The sequence below is a fragment of the Metopolophium dirhodum genome, chromosome 2 (assembly GCF_019925205.1).
Source record: "Metopolophium dirhodum isolate CAU chromosome 2, ASM1992520v1, whole genome shotgun sequence".
Taxonomy (NCBI): Eukaryota; Metazoa; Arthropoda; class Insecta; order Hemiptera; family Aphididae; genus Metopolophium; species Metopolophium dirhodum.
In genome coordinates this window covers 3607626-3630499 of record NC_083561.1, presented here as the reverse complement: position 1 = coordinate 3630499, position 22874 = coordinate 3607626, and the positions used below count along the sequence as shown (strand labels likewise).

General features: G+C 28.4%; 2 protein-coding genes across 4 annotated transcripts; both read right to left on the bottom strand.

Moving 5' to 3' along the window:
* Positions 1-2762: 2762 nt before the first annotated feature.
* On the bottom strand, positions 2763-12002 carry LOC132939652 (scoloptoxin SSD14-like). Of its 3 annotated transcripts, XM_061006933.1 has the most exons (12): positions 11795-12002; positions 9190-9262; positions 9077-9124; positions 8383-8586; positions 7388-7608; positions 6966-7161; positions 6363-6563; positions 5895-6123; positions 5621-5811; positions 5285-5525; positions 3215-3328; positions 2763-3143 (listed from the first exon to the last, which is right to left on the bottom strand). In XM_061006933.1, exons 3-12 carry the CDS (start codon positions 9088-9090, stop codon positions 2991-2993), a joined length of 1764 nt encoding a protein of 587 aa, XP_060862916.1. In that variant the 5' UTR covers positions 9091-9124; positions 9190-9262; positions 11795-12002; the 3' UTR covers positions 2763-2990. The 3 variants fall into 3 exon arrangements, with proteins under 3 accessions (XP_060862916.1, XP_060862917.1, XP_060862918.1); XM_061006934.1 differs by having other exon boundaries at positions 9077-9262; XM_061006935.1 differs by lacking the exon at positions 9190-9262.
* A 1417-nt stretch (positions 12003-13419) lies between these two features.
* On the bottom strand, positions 13420-18837 carry LOC132939070 (scoloptoxin SSD14-like). Its single transcript, XM_061006084.1, has 10 exons — positions 18626-18837; positions 17027-17230; positions 16323-16543; positions 15604-15799; positions 15159-15359; positions 14771-14999; positions 14504-14694; positions 14177-14417; positions 13868-13981; positions 13420-13776 (listed from the first exon to the last, which is right to left on the bottom strand). Exons 1-10 carry the CDS (start codon positions 18634-18636, stop codon positions 13624-13626), a joined length of 1761 nt encoding a protein of 586 aa, XP_060862067.1. The 5' UTR covers positions 18637-18837; the 3' UTR covers positions 13420-13623.
* Between the last annotated feature and the right edge of the window lie 4037 nt (positions 18838-22874).

Sequence of the window (22874 nt, the reverse complement as noted above, 5' to 3'; positions counted from 1 at the left end):
TTCCGTATGATAACCTCCGCACCTTTGTGTGTATCTAACTTCACACTACACTTTGATCTTAAAATCGAATCAGTTGACTAATTAATCACCAAACATTACACATATTTTTACTCTAACTACATTTCCATACTAACACGTTAGCATTGCAAATCTTATTCAATAAACAACCGCCATAAATCACATATTTTCTTTTCACCATTGACTAAAGTGAAAATATCGTAAGTTACTAGCCTAAAATGTATCACGTTGATTTCCATCACTGATTTGCCTCCCTCCTCGTATTATTCACAGTTAAAATGTATATACATTATCATATGTTGTGCTATTCCAACACAGATTGTAAATATTCTTTAAGCAAAAAAAGGAATATGAACTTGTAGAAAATGCAAGTTAATAACTATGAGAGGCATGCATGAATAATTTAAAGGATGATAAGCTATAATAATACTTTATAATATATAATTAATATACTACACCATTATATACAGCATAATAAAGTTATTATTTTAAATATAATTCAATTTTATATTTTATTTTATTAAATTCATCTAAAAAATTAAAATTATAGTAATGATACAAGAAATGTTAGGTATGAATAATTTAATATTGAAGGTTAGGTTACTCTGCCACCCACTTTGTGAAAAAAGCTGTTTTTAGTATTATTGGGGAAGGGGGGACAAATATGTAAAAGAAGTTTTTGGTCTGAATATTTAGTAAACGGTCATATAAATGCATACAAAATATCGAATTGTTGTTATGGGGCTGGGAAAAGGTTTCCCCCCCTCCTCGAATTCATGAATATTATATAATTAGAAATGTAACTAAATGACTGATTATTATTATTATTATTATTTTTTTTTTAGATACAATTGTATCTTAGATGTAAATATTCATTATTTTGTTAAAATAAATGTTTGTGGTTTTATACCATTTAAGTTGTACTTACATGTAATTTTAAAATAAGACATTTAACTAAACGACTTTACTATATCAGATTTACCTTAAACTTATTAGTTAAAAGTTTAAAAATCATATCTCAAACCTATTAGTTTTCTATATAGGTATTGTATACCATCACCACTACAACCACCATAATCTATGTTATTATATTAAACACAAATTATTTTAACATAATATTATGTAGGTAAACATAAAAAGTAGTAAGTGCAATATATAATTTTGATTGATACTAGCAATATTTAAAACAATTTTTTTGTTAATTTTTTACTTATTTTTATTTTCTAGATCATATTACTAACTTTTAATACCCATGATTATTCTAAATAAGATCGACCCTAAATTGCCTATCCAAAGCGCCGTCCAAAACTTTAAATTGTGATGCATTAGTACGACAATGATACGCTTGAGACTCAAGTTTTACAAACGACTATTATCAGACCACTATACTTTAATATTTAATATTTTGTAAAATGTAAGCATTGGTTTTCGCAACCACTATACCACTAAAATTACGATTGCAATCAGAAATATATATAGGTTATCTAAAATAAGACACATAGGCATACAAAGGTCTAAAATAGATAGATAAAACAATATAAGGTCATATAAAATAGCGTAGAAGCTTAGAAACAATCATCGATAAGATTTGTCATGATTATAAGTCTTTATTTAAGAAAATCACTACTTGAGAAATCGAGTGAATATCCAATATTGTAAATATATGAACTTCAAACGCTCATAGAAATTTAATTTGACTTTATTATAGACATTTTTTTTTATATAGGTAGACAAACTTATAAGAAATCTTGTATTATATTTTAAAATCTTAGATTTAAAAATAAAATGTTCTTTTAATTACTAACTTCAAATAGTTTGCACATTTTCGTAATTTTTACGTATTTTGTAAAGATGTAAAAAAAATCATTAAATGATTATAAAAGAAAATTGTGACTATGGATTTTTAATATATTTTAAATGTTATTGCAACAATATATTAGGAGCCTTGTATTATATTTTCAAGCTTTTTTACCCAACAAATAATATTGTATTGATGTTCATAGAAAAAATAACAAATACAATTAGAAACTGAAAATGTCCGTAAACAGTTCAAAACAAACAAAAATATTTTGAACATTTTATCGAGTATAGAAAATGCAATTATAAGCAACCAGTGAAAATTTCATGTATCTACGGTAATACGGTATCTACGGTTTTAGAGTCACTACAAAAACCAAAATCAATTTTGTTAAAAACCGATTTTGCGTAAAAATGCCCGTTTTTCCTAAATTGTTATTTTGTTTTCCCTGGCACTTATGAAAGCTATTGGGAATTTAAAATTTTGTCCTCCTTAATCGAAGCAGCTGTTTTACTGCCCCCAAACAGTGATGACAGACAAAAAAAAACACTTCATAGTAAAATCAATATATTCATCGCTCCGCTCAGAATCTAAAATACGATTTGTAAGAATAGAGTCCATACAACTTTATTATATAAACGAAAAACTATATCGTACATTTTTCACGAATTCTGTATATTTTTATTGTTATACACCAGACACTAATATTCAAAATAAAGAGTTTAATAAAATGCAACATCATACTATTATAAAATTATGAAATTAGTAGGCTGGAATAGGCCACACGGTTAAACAAATCTAAAAAAAAAAGATAATATTCTTTAAATATAAAAATCAAACTCAAAATTTAAGAAAGAAAGAGTAATTTACATTAACTATACCTGTCTACGGTGAATAATGAAGATTTACAAAAATAGGAAAAAGTAATAATAAATTAATGTGAATATAGGTATAAAACATTAAATTATATTCAAATAATATAAAACTAAATTTATTATTATTTACTACCTATATATATATATATATTGCTATTTTTCTGAATTATTGGATTATATTCAATTTAATAATCGTTGATAATTACAATTTTTAATTGTTAGAACATGTTGATATTATCTACGTATATTATACAAAAATGTACAACATTTAAAATTTATTAAAAACGATTATAATAGTTTTAATATCCAGATGAATTTCCTGGTCGTCGAAAATCTGGCATAGCTTCTATCATTCCGGAAGCCGATTTGGCAATAGCTGTTGCTGCTGAAGTTCCGGTACTTGACAATCGGATCACCGGATGGCCAATATCTTTAAGTGTTTGTATTACATCCTAAACAATAAAACAAGGTAAATAATATTATTAGTGAAATATTTTGTAAACATTTTATATTTTAACATTACTCTAGTCGTTCCGTATTCATACTGGACTTGCATAGGTAAAAGTTGGTGGAAAATTCTTGGTTTGTCTATAACTTCTTTCAGCGTTTTATTGTACCATAATTTAAGAGCAGTCACCTTAAAATAAAAATATCTTAGTAGGTATTTGAATTCATGTTAAATCATGTTTAAGGGTCTAGGACGAAACGGCGCGTGGCTATTTCGTCGCGGCTTATTTAGGTATCGGATATTCTGTTTTCTTATCCATTACCTTTTATCAAAGAAATATTGAATACCTATTCATATGTTATCAATGCTTAGGGATATTTTAATACCGCGCTGAAAACCTAAATCAATTTCATTTGACCCTCAACAGGCAGCTATAAAATCGATAAAATGTGTTTTTCCCGATGTTAAAATATATGGTCGCTTATTTCATTCATCGAAAATGTTTAAAAAACGAATTTGTGAATTAAATCTACAACTAGATATAATAACTCGATTTCAGTAAAAATGATCATATCGTTATAATTTGTGCGATTAGATTTTGACCTTGCAGTTGATTTATTAGAGCAAAGTATTGACGAAGAACTAACTAACTGATTAAAGTGGTAGTAATGGTCGTGGCCCGTGGGAGATGAAAAGTATGTTTCCCCCCAGAACTGTGGAATCTGAATGAAAGACTCTTAAATTCCGAAAACAAAACCAATAATCATGCTGAGGCTTCAAACAGGCGACTGGGTATAAAAATGGGAGCATGCAATCAAATCATATGGATTTTTGTTAATAGTTTGAGAAGTGTTTAAAATGCTACGATGTTTTTTTGACTAAACTTTTAGCCGGACCGAGTCCTCTAAAAAAATTAAAAAAAATACACATAACTTAATCATAGATTGCATAAAATTGTCAGTGAATATAACAATCATATACTAATTGTTTATTTAAAGGGGATCGCGCATAATATTTTCATCATATTTATACCTAATCATTTTTTTGTTTATTGTTTTACACGTATGTAAATGTTAAATTAAAGTCAAATATTTTTTACAACATAAAACCTATAGCTATTATTAAATTTATTAACAATTATATCATTAAAATATACTAATAAATTATAATATAATATTATACTATTGTTTGTTATTATTATTATTATTATTATTATTATTTATTTTTAATATACAAATCCGTTCATATCCGTAGCTTATGCTTAATAAGTAAAAAACTCTGCGCCGAAGTATCTCCACGCCGAAACGTAAATAATGTAGAGTAGAATTTTATTTCATTTAATATTTATTAGCATAATAAACTTATTGGTTATCACTTATCGTATTCATTCTATCACTCTTACACAAGACTTCAGATATTATCTAAAGCCGTGCTCTTATACATTTTTAGTTACAATACGAATACGTTATTTACAATAACTTATTATATTAGACAAATATGTATATAATATATTATATTTGAAGACAACCAATATTGAAATCTTTAGAAAAACAATTTGAATTAAAATAAATTTACTTTAATGTATTACATTAGAACTACAATAAGCGTTATAATAAAATGGCAATTAACATTCGTGGTGTTAAAACACACTCTATGTGAGTGTTAAGTTCAAGATTTATATTCACCAATATCATGTGTTTAGAAGGACATTTTTAATTTAATCAATATATCATGTTTTACAGCCCAATCAAACTCGTTATATGTTAAAATTAATTTACATAGAAAATCACATATTAGTTGCATGTGATTATAATAAAAGTTTTCATACACAAGTACATTTAATTATTTCAAAGAAAAAAAAAATAGTTCAACAGTTGTTGCTTATATAATCGAATGTCAATAAAACAATAAAGGTATTAGCTTATTACAGATAATGGTGATAACTAGTGTCTAATACGAATTTAGAACAAAAAATATTGTGAAATAATGTTTTAATGTTCCTATAAAATCAAAAATAGTATACCTTTATAGAATACGAGGAAATTAAATTGAGATGAACGCGATGGGCATGGTAATAATATTGTAATATTATAATAGATATCTAAAATCACAAAACTATTAGGATTTAAGGTAAAATAACCTTACGTAGGCGGTTGCAAGCGTGATTTTTGATCCTCCCGCTGCTCCTGCTGCGAGGACGAAGTCCTTTTTTTTGTCTGTGATAATAGTTGGGCACATAGAAGACATTGGTCGTTTGCCTGGTTCTATGTAATTGGCCGGTGAAGACGGAATACCGTAATAATTAACGACTCCCGGGGTAGAAAAATCGTCCATTTCATTATTCAGAAGAAGACCGGTGCTAGGAGACATGAAACCACTACCGAAGCTAAAATAAAAACGAAACTTGTACGTTCAGACAGCCGTGTAATTAATATTTTACGTTAATCATAAATGTTGAGAAATTCATTAATTGACGCTCACTATGTGTTTATTGTACTAGTACTTATGACGACGTTTCCCATCGAATCGATCACGACCATATTGGCAGTTCCGTGATTTTCTGGCATATCAAAATCACCTCCATAGTATTTAGGGTCTGATGAAGTGAAATTATCGAATATTCGACTGCGTATTTTATCTATATAACTATCCGATTTCACTTTATCGTATATCTACGAAAAATTTTTTTAAAAAAATCGTAAACACTAAACGTTAACTACGTTGGGCCATAATGTATTTGGTCGATAAAACATACTTGAGACACGTTTACGAATTTGTGATCGGCTAAATGTGTTCTCTCGCCGTATCCAAATTTAAAAGCCTCCACCAAACGATGTGCATCTAAGCCGGCGTTGGGTGCCGGCAACATGCCGTCCAACACTCTGAGTATGTAAGCTAGTATTATGCCAGAACTAGGAGGTGGCCCCGAGTGTATTGTATGCCCATTTTTTAAGTTCACAGAAAATGATTCTTCGACTTCAACTCTGAAAATGTGTTATGTTTATATTCGTTTAGTTTATGAATTATTTCTTACACTTTAACTACGGAATCTATTCGTTTATAGGTTCCATTTAAGATACAAAGTATAACTTTGAACTTTTGATTTTGTTCCAATTAAATATAATTAACTTAATTGACAATATATACATAATATATATTATTTAAATATTACAACAAGCTGAAATTAATTAGAAAGCTTATAAAACCAGAATATCATACTCACTTATAGCTGGCTAAATCTTCTTTTGTGATTATCCCGTTTACTGTTTTTAGGTCTTCTAATAATCGCTCCGTTAACGAACCATTGTATATGGCATCTACGCCTTCTTTTGCTATGATTTTCATAGTTTCTGCTAACTTTGGTAGCGTGTACATTTCCCCAGCCATCTTAACATGCCCAGTGTGTTCGTCGAAAAAAGCTTTTCTAAGAAACGATTTTTCACAATTATTTATCTAGGTATGCAATTTATAACATATGTGCAGTTTAATGTAAAAAAATAGAGATGAATGCATTGTTTTTCTCAACAATTATACCAATAAGTAATGACAAATTAATATCCATCGCGAAATCCGTCAAAAATATCGAAGTGTATAATTTCAGAAAGCTCGGAATCCAACTGAAAATACGAGATGATAGTGGTATCGGGCCAATAGCTGCAACTATCTGTATATTTTGTCCGTAATTCTATTTTTTTCGGTTAAAGTCAAGTTAATGTTATTTAAATCTTAAACTACTTTTGAAGATTGATTTATAAAACTATACAAATTGCATAGTCTGATAAATTGTTTCTAGTGACATAACAATTAATGCAGGCTTTCACTGTACCTGAGCATTGGGTCATTTTTGATCAAGTCTTCTTCTGCCTTTAAACCTAACTCTAGACGGTTGCTGATTAGCATGCCCTCTTCACATAATTGTATAGTTGGTTCAAATAGCGATGGCCATGAAACATGACCACCGTATAAATTATAGATGGTCGAATAGCCTTTAAGTTCTCCCGGAACTGCAACCGCCAAACCACCTACATATTTTTTAGTTTAAAAATGTATAATATCATCCAAATGAGATTTATAAATACTCGTATATTTAATATAATAGTTTTTAGAAACATTCATTTAATTTTAAAATAACGAACAGCAATTTTTAATATGCGTAATAATTACTTTTATATTGATTTATAATGTTGATATTAACATAGATAAAAAAATCGTTTTTTGTTTTTTATTTCGAGTTCATAAGGTACGTACCCAATACAGAATTTTTAGGTTCTTTTACAAACATGGAGTCAGTTGCCCCTGACGGTGCTGTTTCGCGTGCGTCGATTGACATTACTTTTTTGGTTGTGGCATTGTATATACTCATTAAAAATCCTCCACCCAAACCCTTAAATTGAGGACATAGAGCACCATCACATATCATCGTAGCTATAGCAGCATCAACGGCGTTTCCACCATTCGACATCACGTCCCTTTTACAAAACAATACAAAGAACAAATAACTAACCGTTTACTAGCATTTTTAAATGTCATAAGTGTCAGATGGATTTAATGTAAGTGCATGACGTGATTAATAATTATATTATGTAAAAATAGTTTTATAGTTAAAATATTCCAACGGTTTGTTAGATTATTATTAGAGTTAAAACCTAAAATTATTGTGTGGGCAGTGGGCGATTTACTGTTAAATCTTAAATGTTTGAAAAAATAAACCAAAATAAATTATGTATAATATTTTCGTATTTTAACATTTATTTTATCAACTATTTTAGTCGTTAAACAATTTAATGTTATACGGGAATATAATTATTTTAACTGCTAGAACAATAATCATATTAATGTTTATACAATTATTGTATCGGTACACTATTACAGTGGTTTTTAACTGGTTGGCCTCACACGATTGGGTCACGTGAGCTTTAGAATCGTGTCGTTATATACTTTTAATTATTATCGAAAAATATATAATACATAGTTAAATAATGTATTTCATGAAAATATTCGAAGAAAATAAATTGAACACAATAATAATAGTGATAGCACTAAATTCATTATTGACGATGACTGTTGACGATGCCTGTTCTTATAGATTGGTACATTTAAGACAATAAGACAGTATTTATCGATCAGTTTTTCTCCTAAAATATGTGTCGCAAAAAACGTATAAAAATTAAAATGTACAAGATTGGAGACACTGCGCTAATAATAAATCACGTTATAGGTGAAATGCATACTATTATACTTACACTCCGATTTGTGCACACGGTCCACCGTTAGATACTACTCCGACTTTGCTGTACAAGCCCACCGGCATACTCGACGGGGGCAATTCGAATTCCGGGTCGGAGATTTCGTTTACGACGTCATGTAGCGAGAATACTACCAAAAGTGAAACTATAGAGATCGATATCGCCAGTCCTAGCAGAACAAGGCAACGATTCGATTGCGATCTGAAAAAAGAAACAATATATTTATATTCTTCCGCGTGAGTGATAAACGTCTGTGATTATATTATTATTTAAATTATTTGGAACACGTGTCGACACAAATTTTAATAACATTATACATTTATACACCGTACATGTCATTAAACAAATGCAGTTATAATGTCGGCAATGTAAGTGGTTTTATAAAAGTATAAAATCATTTTAATATGAATAAAACAAAATAAACCACAGAATTGGTCTAATGTACCTGTACACTGAATTAACAGCAGATAAACAAACATTTGTTTTTTCGTCATAATAACTATTTATTTTTTTTAATTTCATATAAATCATATAATATATAGTATAGGTATGTACATAATACATACATGCTGTTACTTAGGTATAATATTCTCATTATAGTATCTACACGAAAATTTCAAAAATGGTATAATAGGGAATAGTAACTGGTGAGATAATTAGGTAATACAAACTTAAATAAACTGGAACGTACCTGCATATGGCCATGTCGCAGTCTGCCGTCCAAATGTTTTTCAAAAAGCTAAAATAAAAACGTGTATTCTTTATTAAACTGTATAATTATGACCATTCGTCGGACACTTTTACCTAAAAACGTATTACCATCAGCGCGACATAATTTAAACTGAAATGACTGAATAGTATGTAACTGGTCATATTACTATAACAAATCAGAAATACACATTTGTTATATAAATTCTTGTAATAATCCGGTTTAATTAATCACTTCACACGTTTGTGTCTTACAACTTACAAGACTTACATTTCACTCTTGTACTTATTATGTGATAGATATTAAAATTTAAAACGGTATAGATAACGAATATAACCGTATTAAGACGTATATAGGTACTTAATAACTGCACAGTTTTCATGAGAAAAGGATTAAGTCAGTTAAAAAAAATAATTATGGGTACATGCGGGTTTTGTAGATAAATTCACGCCGGATCGATGATGGCACCGTAATTTGACTATCTACATAGATAATATTATTAGGAATGAGCTCGATTTAAGCACAGCAAGATTTAAGCAATATTTTATAGATGAGCAGAGTGGAGTGGTACGGGGTTACCCAGCAAAATGTTTCACCGCTCTTCTAAACTTTAAATACTTATAAGTTATAGGAGAGACCCGGCACCCGGGTAAGTTGACGAGCTGGGTAAGATGACGAATTTATAATAACTGATAGTAGATTATATTAACAGCTGATGTTTTACAACAAATATAAGGAATAATGTTAGGAACAACTATTTTACCGATAAGAAATAATCACGATAAAGACCATGTGTTTTTATCACAGACTTCTATACTATACTATGTCTACTAGTATAGAAGTCTGTGGTTTTTATTTACGATTTTCTGTTATCACCGTACACACTTTAATTTTTTGTGTTTTGAAATAACGTTTTTCCGAAAAAAGGAAAGTGAAATCCATTATATATTGTTTTTAATCAATAAAGTATAGTTTAAGCTTTATTTTTATGTATAATAAATGTTTATTACGTATGTTAAAATGACAAAAATATTATCATGATTAAAATATTATCGATCGGGGCAAGTTGACGTGGGTAAGATGACTAACGTCAACTTATCCCATTTGATTATATTTTATATTAAATATTTTTGTTAATTCGTGTTTATTCACGAACTTTGTGCAGGAGTTGAATGTTGGAAAACATTCACCTGCGAGTTTTGCAGAAAACATATTTTATAAGTTGATTTTCATATTACTTTCATATTTTATAGGTATGAAGACTGAATGTTTATTTTTAGACTGAAGGAATTTTATTGTTTTAGATATTTGATATTAAGGCTCTTAGAAGGTTACAATTTTATTTTATTGTTTTATATATTTTAATATATTTTATATTAAGACTGAAAACGTTAGAATTTTATTTTATTGTTTTAAATAGGTATTTGATATTTAGACTGAACAAGGTTACAATTTAATTTTATGTTATTTTATTTGATTTTCAGACTGAAAGAAAAATGTTATTTTATTGTTATTTGTCTTTAAGTTTTTAAGACTCTTCGAATTTTTTAATTTTTAAATATATGCACTGAATTTTATAAAAAGTATATTTACTCATTAAAACATAATATAAATTATGCTTTGTCAACTTAACCCGGCAAAATGTCAACTTACCCCAGCACATGGGTAAGATGACGAATTCCAAATTATTTTTTATTTAATTTTTTTAACCCGTTAAAAAAAAAAATTAAGTCTAACTTTTAATTTTAGAACATTCTTCAAAAGTACCTCTATCTATGTGTGTACAATTTACAAATATATATAAAGGTAGTATATTTTAAAAATACACCGAACCTTAGATTCGTCAACTTACCCAGGTCTCCCCTAACTCATAAACTATTCGCCCTAAATTTGATATTTATGTATCAAAATACTTCGAAAAATATTCTGCTTCGGAATATGAAATTTAAACTCTTTTATTGTCATTCAAAAAAGTAAAATACTCAAAAATTATAAGAATATAAAATATTTAAAAATATAATTTTTAATAAAAACGTTTTGTAACGACTTGAAACAAGGTAGAAAAATATTTTCAAAAACATTTATACTTTTTGAAATAATGAGTGTTCAACAATAAAAGAATTACCCTGTATAATATGTATGTAACGTAATATATTATTATATTTTATAATATACACATTACACAACGCCATTTTCAAAACATTTCGATTTATTTCATGCCATTGTCTATTTATATCTTACACCGAATAACTTACAGTTAAATAAATTACTATAGTAACTAACAACAATATATTCATATGATAATAGACTTAACACAGACTACCGCTCAAAATCATTTATCGTGTATCATTGAATGTGTAACATTTTACTTTTTACAGGCTAGTTCCAATTATCTACCAAAAACTACCCTCAATGGCTCAATATTGGAGATTGAAGTATTTTTAAGATTTTAGTAAATATTACTAAGTTATTGTTTTGTTTGGTTACGTTAAATTTAGATTTGCGTTAGAAAATAATATATTAATATCAATCATTTTAGTATTTTACAATATTGATTACACCGTTAATTTTAAAGTTTTAAAATACGTCCTCAAATAAAAATAATCTTTGATATTTTTCCACGAAAATGTTCGGTTTTAAATTTATTAAAAGGTGAAAGTTGTGAAACCACTAAGCTGAATATAAATATTTATATTTTACCTTTACTGTAGACTAATATTTTAATCTGCAACAGTGATGTTCTATGGAACGAAATTAGTATTTATTGTATTTAACATCATTAGAACTTTGTTTTTAAAGAGTTAACTCATAGTTTACTAAATATTTTAACTTAGTGTCTGGATAGTTTTCTTTGATAAATATAAAATATCTTGAACATGCTGAAAAGACACTGTTGTCTGTTGGTAGGTTTATATGAAGATATGATAAACGTATACATTTTAATTCAATAGTATACCAAGACATAGGCATAATCTTTGACCCACTGATATGATAGTGATTTTTATTTTATTAGAACAGACTTCATTATAGTTATCGTGCACAAATTATCGCAGTGAGATAAAAAAATAATTATTTTAAATGTTAATAATATCTATTAATATTATGGGGCATGCATAATACGATAACAATTATTATATATATGAACAAATATGACTAAGTAACTGAAATGACTAATGTAAAACCTATAATGTTATTTGATATATTATAATTTATGTAGCAATGTAGCGAATTATTTAATATTTGCGAAAAATTGTAGGGGGATCAAAACTAGGAAATAAAAATAAATTGTATCTAATTTTTTTTTTTTTGTTATTGATAAAGAAAATGAATTAGTTATTTGGATTATTCATAGAATAGTTTGAATTTGAAGCATAGCCATTGAATGTTCCGTGTTTGTTGGGTTAGGTTTGATAGTAAAATACAAGATTCCACACAATTTTCTTTTATCACATTTATAGTTCTAATTTCTTACAAAATTAGTAATTGTTTAAACGAAAAATTAAAGCTTTCTCATAACGAACTTAGTTTATAATATAATGCTGTAATTTTAAACATTTTAACCGTTAAGACTTTAGACTATTCACCACTAGGTGCGTTTATTATTATTTTCTATACACAATGACATTTTCAGAATATTAAGAGTAATTTTAAGGTATTTATTCCTATTCAGTATTCACACTGTTATATACTTCTATGGTACTTTTAAGTTAGTTTAAATTATTTACTTATAAATAAATAACAATAATATCAGAATCGTTTTTCGTACTAAATGAATTATCACTAAATTATATTAACACATCCATTACAGTGACCTACTCAATGACAAGTTGCAATAAAAACCTTCTATACAGCAGAACGAATTATAATTGAATTATTTATAAGTTGTATTCATAACTACATATAAATGCTATTTAATACATACTATATTATGAGAATTTTAGTTATACATAATCAAGCAAATATATTATGTATCCCGTTAATAAAATGGATGAATATAGATTTTATTATTTAATAAAAGATAATACATCTGTTGAGTTTCTAGCCCCCAATCGATGAATGTTAATTGTTCGTCTACATTTGAGTGAAAGGCAATACGCGATTAGGCGCTGACAATGAAGTTGAGGAATATTTGGCTCGTGACAAAAAAAAAATCATTGGTTATTTCAAAAAATTTAATGCAACTATAAAGTACATTAAATTACGTACCTATATCGGTTATTGGATTATAATTGAAAGTAATATTTTCAGTAGTACCTAATAATATTGGAGATGATCAGAGGCAGGTAATAATATACTGCAAGTAAGCATACAATTTTCATCGCTTGTATATAATAATATATTATGTTTTACTTATTAATATAATAATATAGGTAGGTAGTTATATTTCAAAATTTACATGGAAAATAATTTTATAAATAAATATTTTAGATCACATATCCTGTATAACTATCAAAATTATGATTTTAGATTAAACTTTTAGAATAAACTAAAACAATATTGAAAGTAATCAATTCATATTCATAATCGCACTAATATCCTGACGTATTTCCTGGCCGCCGGAAATCTGACATAGCTTCGATCATTCCTGTAGGGGATCTACTAATAGCCGATGCTGCTGAACCTTGAGTATAATTCATCCTAGTCACTGGATGACCGATGTCTTTAAGTTTTTGTACAATGTTCTAAAAATTAAACATAGTTAATTTTGTTCTAATAATATTTCATAGGTAACCTAATATTATACATATATATAGTATAATATACTGATTTTACCTTAGTTGTTCGGTATTCATATTGAATTTCCATAGGTACAAGTTGGTGGTATATTCTAGGTTTGTCCAATACCTCTTTTAGCGTATTATTATACCATAATTTATGGGCAGCCATCTGGGAACAATTATATTATTAAAATAACAATCTAAAAATTCTTAAAAAATATTTTTAATCAACAATGGTTTCTCATAGACCAAAAATCCTATGAGAAGGTAGAACACAACAAAGGTCAATTGACATACTTATATTACAGAAATCTTGAGAAAGAAAAAAGAAAATATAACTGTGATGTGGAAGTACAAATCTTACATATGCTGTAGTAAGAGTGATTTTAGATCCTCCAGCAGCTCCCGCTCCAAGAACAAAGTCACCATTTGCGTCGGTAAATATAGTCGGGCACATTGAAGACATTGGTCGTTTGCCTGGTTTTATGTAATTGGCTGGTGACGATGGGATTCCGTAAAAATTGGTAACTCCAGGAGTAGAAAAATCGTTCATTTGATTGTTCAGAATGATGCCAGTGCTAGGTGACATGAAACCACTTCCAAAACTAATATGAAATAAATTGACATGTTAATTAACGTAGTAGATTTCTATCAACAATGCATTTTTTTAAATGCACAAATTCGTCCTTACAATGTATTTACTGTACTGGTACATACGACAGTGTTTCCCATCGAATCGGTTACGACTATGTTAGCCGTCCCGTGGTCTTCTGGTGTATAAAAATCACCCCCATAATATCTCGGATCTAAAGATGTAAAATTATCAAGAATCTTATCTCTGATACTCTTAATGTAACTATCCGAGTTTACTTTATTGTAAATCTAAGAAATAAGACAAATTAATACATTATTAAAATATTTATTTTACCATATTTTATACTGTTGCATAATCACATACTTGAGATACGTTCACGAATTGATGGTCTCCTAAATGGGATCGTTCACCGTACCCAAATTTAAAAGCTTCAACTAACCGATGTTCGGCTAAGCCAACATCAGGCGCCGGTAGAATGCCGTCCAAAATACGGAGAATATAAGCTAATATTATACCAGAACCAGGTGGTGGTCCCATATGTATTGTATGACCACTTGTTAAATTTACTGAAAAAGATTCTTCGATTTCAACCCTAAAAAATATTAGTTTGAAATGTATTTTATGTTTTGAATAAATATGAATTAAACTTTCTTAGAAATTTAATTTCAAAATAATCTTTGAGTTTTTTGAATAAAATGCCCCAACGAACCAGACAATTATTAAATTCAAGTGAAGTACCTAGCACACTTACTTATAATCTGCCAAGTCTTTATTTGTGATAATACCATTGACTTTCCTTAAATCGTGTATTAATTTAGATGTTAACGATCCGTTATATATGGCTTTTACACCTTCTATTGCTATTATTTTCAGGGTTTCTGCTAACTTTGGTAACTTGTATGTATCTCCAGCTGTTTTCAAGTATCCACTGTTTTCATCGACAAAAATGTTTCTATAAAAAATTACCAAAAATGTATTTTATTAAGTTGTATATAATACAACCAATTGTTGTTGATCTGTAAATATATTTTTCAATCTCCAATCTTCAAAATTTTAAATCGATTAAAAATAAAATTAGCTCAATGAAAGATTTCAAACATTGATTAAAAAAAAGAAGATTTTTAATATAGGAACTTATACATAATAATTTATTTAAAAAGTAATATAACGTGTGTAATAATATAGTCGTATTATACCTGAGCATTGTGTCATTATATATCAAAGTTTCGTCAAACTTCAAGCTAGTATCTAGATGATTACTGACTGTTATACCCTCTTCACATAGTCTTATGGTTGGATCAAACAACGTTTCCCATCGTACGCCGCCACCGTATAAGTTATATATCGTTGAGTAACCTTTAAGAGCCCCTGGAATCGCAACCGCCAGTCCTCCTAGATTTTCAAAATTAAAAAATATAAAAATGTTATTAAACTTTTTCATTTATTTTTTTTATTGGATACTTATTAATTTAGTTCACAGGAACTGTTAAATTTAAAATACGGATAATATACATCTTATATTAATATATCTTTGTACAATATGTATAATGTATATTGTAGGTATATTCATGAAAGATTCGAGTGCAATTTGTCAATGGTATATTATTATATGTAGTTGCACCTATTTTAAAATATTATATCATCTACACAAATGTACTTGATTGCACATTATATCTACTTAAAACTGTTGTAGACGTTAATATTTAAGTAGTTTATATTAATGAGATATAGACAGTTTGTGCACGTAACGTTTGTGTATGCAAAATAATTAAAAGCGCATTTGAATCGTATTCCAATTTACAAACAAAAAGTATCAGCGTTTTTGTAAACGGTTATATCGATTGCGTTTTTTAGTTTTTCATTCAGACGGTAAATAACTTATAGGTACCCGTAGTATTTACTATTCAGTACATACCGTACATGGATTTTATGGGTTCATCTACAAACATGTAAGTATTTGCAGCGGCTGGAGCTGTTTCACGTGCGTTAATTGATGTTACTTTTTTGGTCGTTGCGTTGTAAATACTCATTATAAACCCTCCACCAATACCCATTTGCTGTGGACAAACGGCACCGTCGCATAATAATGTAGCTATAGCTGCATCTATGGCATTCCCGCCTCTAGCCATCACATCCCTGTTCCAAAAATAAAAAAAAAAATTAATAAATTTGATGTTATAATACATTATAGTATTGTATTATATTATACTATACATTATGTATTATACATTATAGTATAATACATTAAAATGTATTATACTACAAAAATATATTGGGTAGTATGAAGTAAAAAACGGTTGAGAAACAATCGTCCAGGGTTTTGTTACATATATATTGTGAACATGTTGGTGTCTTCGGAATATTGCATTTAGGCATAAGCTTAAATTTTTTAGCGAGATTTCAAGCAAGTATTTTTACATTCATTTGATCATCGATTATTTGTGTTTTTTTTTATAAATTGAAAATGTGAAAGTTATGGCGAATATACAATTTTAACATAATTTTTTATGTTATTCAAAATACAAAAGGACCGACTGCTGTGCTTATCATAATATTTAATTTCGATAGCAATGCTAAAGGCAGGTAGTAGTATTAAACGTTTAATATAATGTATATTACACTCCGATCTGCGAGCAGGGTCCACCATTAGACACAACGCCGACCTTGCTGTAGACTCCCATCGGCAAACTTGACGGTGGTTCAGGAAATTCAGGATCCTGGATTTCATTTTTGACTATGTTCAGCGAATAAAATATGAACAACACAGCGGTGGTCATCAATACCACTAGGCCAATAAAAAAGCTGCATCGTTTTGTAGGTAACCTAAAAGAAAAACACAATATCGTTTATCGTCCATTTTTTCGTTTTTTATAAAAAAAATTTTAGCTGCACGGAAAAACAACGAATCATAGATATGTGTAAGCGGGAACTTGTCTATGAAACCGTTTTTAGAGGTTACTATGGTGATATATTTATATTAGGCATCGGTTGCTAGGGTATACTACCTATGTAATAAAAAGAAAAGTTGACGACGTGTAATCGGTTATATAATCGGTAGCTAGGGGCAAACTAGGTACTGTAACAAAAAACCAAAGCACTCTACTCGACATTTTTCTTTTACAAGATTATATAATTTAAGTATCATTTTTTTTTTAACGACGTCCTTTTAATAAGTAATCATGACGACGAAAACCTTACGAAAAATCGGTCATAAAAATTTTATCGTGTATTATTCCAAAAATATATTTATGTTATAACAGGTCAGAAAAAATAACAATGTACTGAGCCCAAAAAAAACGATTGTAATAAAATAAATTATCTAAACCAATTATCATATAAATCAGGTAGGTATCTTTGGATATTAGTTGTAATAGGTTTGGTACAATTCGAGAGTGGTGCTTCAGAGGACTTAATCCTCCCAAAAGTTTTAAAAAGTGAGCTTCCTAAAATATACGACGACTATTTGTCCTTGTACATAGGCATTTGCATTTATTTGTTGTATAAATTATCAACATAGGTAGGTATTATGTATTTAAATACCTACCTAGTTGTTAAATTTAATTTTAATATTTTTAAAAATCCTTAAGATATGCAAACTTACACTAAGCTGAGTATTAACATAGATAAGTTTTTGGGCTGGGTTTTTTTTCCGGACATATTTTTCGTTATAGTACCTAGTCTTACCTACCTAGGTTCACCCTAGTAACCGATTCAAAATATAAATGCGTTGGCATAGCAACCTCTAAAAATAAATGGTTTCATATATTAAACAGTAATCGGGAAGTATTATATTTTACTAACTAAATGAACCCCACCAAAAAAAAAGTAAATTAAAATACATGTAATTTAAAACTAAAATATATAATATATAATATTAGTACAATGATATTATGACATCAACTTGGTCATCCATTTGAAGCTTGAAAAGTAACATTAAAAGTATAAATATTTTCGATTTTATTTATGGGCTATGGCCACTATGGGGTATTACAAAGTATAATTGAAAACGGTCTTGTCATAGGAGTTAAAACGCTAGGTTATATCGTATACTTATGATATAACTAAAAGTTTATATCAATAAACCAAATACATAGTAGTAATTATTAGTGTTTTTTTGATGTTTATTATAATTTTATTTGGAAAAAAAATTATTTCATTATAATATCTTTACACCTATTCACATAATAATTGTATTCAAAGCCAACTATAGAAACTTACCTGATGATCATAATGCCGTTTCTCTGGAGAGTTGACCAATAAACGTATGTGATTAAAAAAATGTAATTAAGTTATGATCACAACAATAATTGTAATGAATATTTTGGTGTTACTAATTAAATTAAATTACTGATGCCAATCTGCAAGAATGCAGGATATGTACCTATGATATAGAAATTTACACGGACGCTATCAAAATTAAAGTTAATGGTGTAAATATGTCCATTATTATAGTATAACTAACCAACTGAAATCATACATTCTTTTATATATATGTTTAGGGGGGTACTTCATATTTAATTGGACACTTAAGTTATAAAAGTAATAAAACTTACCTATTAAGAATCTGATGGGTATTAAAATAGTAAACAACGGAAACTAAATTGGTATAATTAACAATGTAATCACTACAGATTTAAAAATTATTTATCATGTTGCAGTATAGACACGATTGTGTATATACCTATACATAATGTACCTATAAAAAAAACAAAACTTCTATTGTCTTTACAAGTCTTTTTTTTTCAATAAATTGCTTATTTAGTTATACCTAACCTTATCATTGGATAATTCATAATGATTCTTACTACAACTAAAGTGTGCATAACTATACAAGTACCTAAAGTACTTGACTCTTACACAGGATATAGTGGTGGACATGGACGAGTAAAATATGGCGATAATAGTGGCCCGTGTCATGAATCTAAAATCGTATTTCAATAATTTAGTTGTAATTTATTTGATTTCAGATTCTGAGCGGAGCTATGAATGTATTGATTTTACAGTGATGTGTGTTTTATTTTATTTTTTGTGTCTCTCATAAACTTTTGGAGCAGTAAAAATGCTTGTAAAATGCAGTTAAATGAAGAATAAATATTTTAGTTATTTTTTTGTGATTTAAAAATATTTTTTTGGGTTACTTGATAGTATATTTTATTCACACAATGACATTATCAAATGTAATTTTTTCGGTAAAAATTAATTCAACCAACTGTAGTATTACTAATATTTAACAGTAAAAAAAAATTACTTTAATTGCAGTGTCAAAGAACATATCATGAAAAATTAAAATATCTACTTGACATGGGCTGACGAGTGACGACAGTCTTCGCTCAGAATCGTTTTTCATATAAAATTATTTTACATAATTGAATTAAAATGTAATACATCCATTACAGTGACCCATGTGACACCTATAATGTGCAACTGAGTATTACCCACTTGTCCAGCTTTTTTAAGTTTATTATGCTATAAATACCTTTACATGTAATGTTTACTGTACACTAATGAATAATGAATAATGATCAACGTATGAATAATGTATCCTATTCAAATTTCAAATATAGTGATAAATGATTAAGGTTTATATTACAACAGCTTTGTATATGTTATCAAAAATAAATAATTATGAACTACAAAATTGTTTCTTTTATGGATTATAAGTTGTAATTATGACGTAATTTTTATATTTTCTAAAAACGTAAATTATCCCGCGTCAGTGTAAAGTATTATTGAGTCATTACTTTATGGGAGTGATGAACTAATTTCAGCCGTATCTACAAACATATGATTTCCCAAATAAGTTATTTAACCAAATTATCGAAATTTAAAAGCCTCTGCCAATTACAAAGTGTCCAAAATCCAAATCAGCATTAGGATATTGCTCGTCTAACATGCCAATCTATTAAAATACCGGAACCAGCTGGTAAGTACCAGATCTAATTTATAGATTAAAACTAGTATAAAATAGAATAACTTTTATGACAGTTTGAACATATATTATCATTAAAGCTCGAATTCGAAAGATGATGTGGAGGGAGCTCTCCTCTTATTTTAAATTTTTAGTGTACCTTTATGGCTTTATAGTGTCCTTTACAATAATAGTTTACTGAGACTGAGGGCGGTACGTTCTTTTTAAAAATTATTTCCTACGTTGATATATTTTGTATATCATTGTATATAAGTACATTAAGTTATAACTTATACAGTCTAGTTGGAAGACATTCAACACTAGACCTGACAAACAAACGGCTTCTTAGAAGCTATATAGAAGCCGCTTCTATAAAATATAGCTATTATCAAACCTATTTGGACTTACAATAATTTTGAAGTTGTGCTAGTAGGTAAATACAATAGGTATCGACATTTTACACTAGACCTGACAAACAAACGGCTTCTTAGAAGCTATATAGAAGCCGCTTCTATAAAATATAGCTATTATCAAACCTATTTGGGCTTACAATAATTTTGAAGTTGTGCTAGTAGGTAAATACAATAGGTATCGAAGTCATTCACCTTACACTTTGCCTCTAATACAATACAATAGACGTTACTTTAATTTACATTTATAAAGAATAGCTTTATTAGCCTAAATGACAAAATATAATACAATACATACAATTATATCCAATCAGAATAATTATTTTATTAGCTGTAACAAATAGCAAACCTATATAATATAAACTAAAAAATATTCGTTTTTTATATGCAGAAACAAAATTCATGTTTGATCTACCCTTGAGTTACCTATAGGGGTTGGATAAATACGCTACAAACCCACTCCAATAATCAATGAATGTATTGGTAAGTATAACTTTTACCTAAATCGGTCAAGTAGTTCAAAAGTTATAACAGATTAATAACAGAATACACTCAAGAATTATATATACATAAAGATATATACATATTTAACATGTATACGCACATTATGTATTATATACATACATTAGTGTGTTTAGTTATGTCGAAAAATTTGTGAAAACATCGCAAGTCCCCTAATGCTTAAAATGAGTTGAGATTGTAATTTGTAATCGATTTATAACAATATTTTTGTTATTTCTTATAGCACCCCGTCTCTTTTTCTAATTATAGCATTGATTATAGTGTGTTTTTTGACGGTGCGAAATTTATCAGGACCTCTTCCCCCTTAAATGGAAAATTCTTGAATTCATAACTGGGGCGTGTGTGTCAGATAAATTATTAAGTGCTAGATATACAATATTATGTATTTATGTTTAAGCTATATATTAAAATTTCTTGTATCATCATTTGGCGAGTAGTTGTATTCTATGTTGTATGTAATATATTATGTGGAATGGACAATCGATGTACTTAATGTCGTAAGCTAATTATTTAAGCCATTGATACGGGGATCTCGGTGGCTAAGCCACGATAACGTGTGCCAAGGTGTGTATGTGTATGTGTAGTATGTGTGTGTTTTGTGTGAATGTGTGTGTGTCTGGAGCATTATTAGAGTTACCTACCAACAAATAGTAATTGCAATTGTTTGTGCAGTAGATCCGATATAAATAAGCGTCTACTTCAATTCAATGGGTAAACAATAATCATACTTATTGCAATATTGATTAACATAATGATTAACAATAATAATTATGATGGATATACTTCATTAAATTGTATTATAATATAATAACCGTTATCGAATTATTAAGCTCCCTTAATACAAGGATAATTTCCTAATGTACATAATCAGAATAACAATAGTGCATATATATCTGTCACAGCATGAAATACTAAAGTTGTGTACCAAGAGATAACCTAATCTAACCACCTAACCCAGGGCTTAAAACCTGTTTTTAAAAAATCGGTTACAACTTACAACCGGTTAAAACCTTGGTTTTTCATTGTCTTACCTCCGTATCCGTAATAAAAACTGAAGTTAAAATAAATGGTTTGCAAAACCCAAACCAAAACCGTTAAAATAAAAATAAAATCGGTTTCAACTTTTAGTATTTCACAGCCCAGTTACACATTCAAGAAATATTATGTTGTACTTTCAAAAAATTCTTGGTTTTTACAAATAATTGCATATGATTTAAGTTATTTGCTCCTTTGAAAACATTATATTGTTGTTAAGTGCGAAGCTCATTCTTGACCATGCCAAGATAATGGGATCTATTGGCTTCTAGAGACCATTAAATGATTGGATGAGTTCAAAGAAAATTATTATGTTTCCTGCTTTTCTCGTAGGTAAGCACACTTTACTCTCCACATGACTACACGCCTATCATAATCAGCTGGTTAGTTTAAAGCGTCTGTCAGACTACTATCAAACAATAAGCTTAGCGTTTTATAATAAACATATATTATGTAGTTTTGTTGATTCACTAACCTCTTAGCAAAATTTTTATTGTATAATAAATATTTAAGAGGATTCACGCAAAATATTTTTTTTTTAGTCATCTTACTATCTTAGTATAAAATCAAATCACCCATTATAAGTATTAAA

Coding starts and splice junctions, on each gene's coding strand:
- LOC132939652 (XM_061006934.1), bottom strand. Junction 5,812..5,894: donor AATTCGTAAACGTGTCTCAA/GTATGTTTTATC, acceptor AATTTTTCGTAG/ATATACGATAAAGTGAAATC. Junction 3,329..5,284: donor TCACGCTTGCAACCGCCTAC/GTAAGGTTATTT, acceptor TTTTATTTTAAG/GTGACTGCTCTTAAATTATG.
- LOC132939070 (XM_061006084.1), bottom strand. Junction 13,982..14,176: donor TCACTCTTACTACAGCATAT/GTAAGATTTGTA, acceptor AATTGTTCCCAG/ATGGCTGCCCATAAATTATG. Junction 13,777..13,867: donor ATGAATACCGAACAACTAAG/GTAAAATCAGTA, acceptor TTTAATTTTTAG/AACATTGTACAAAAACTTAA.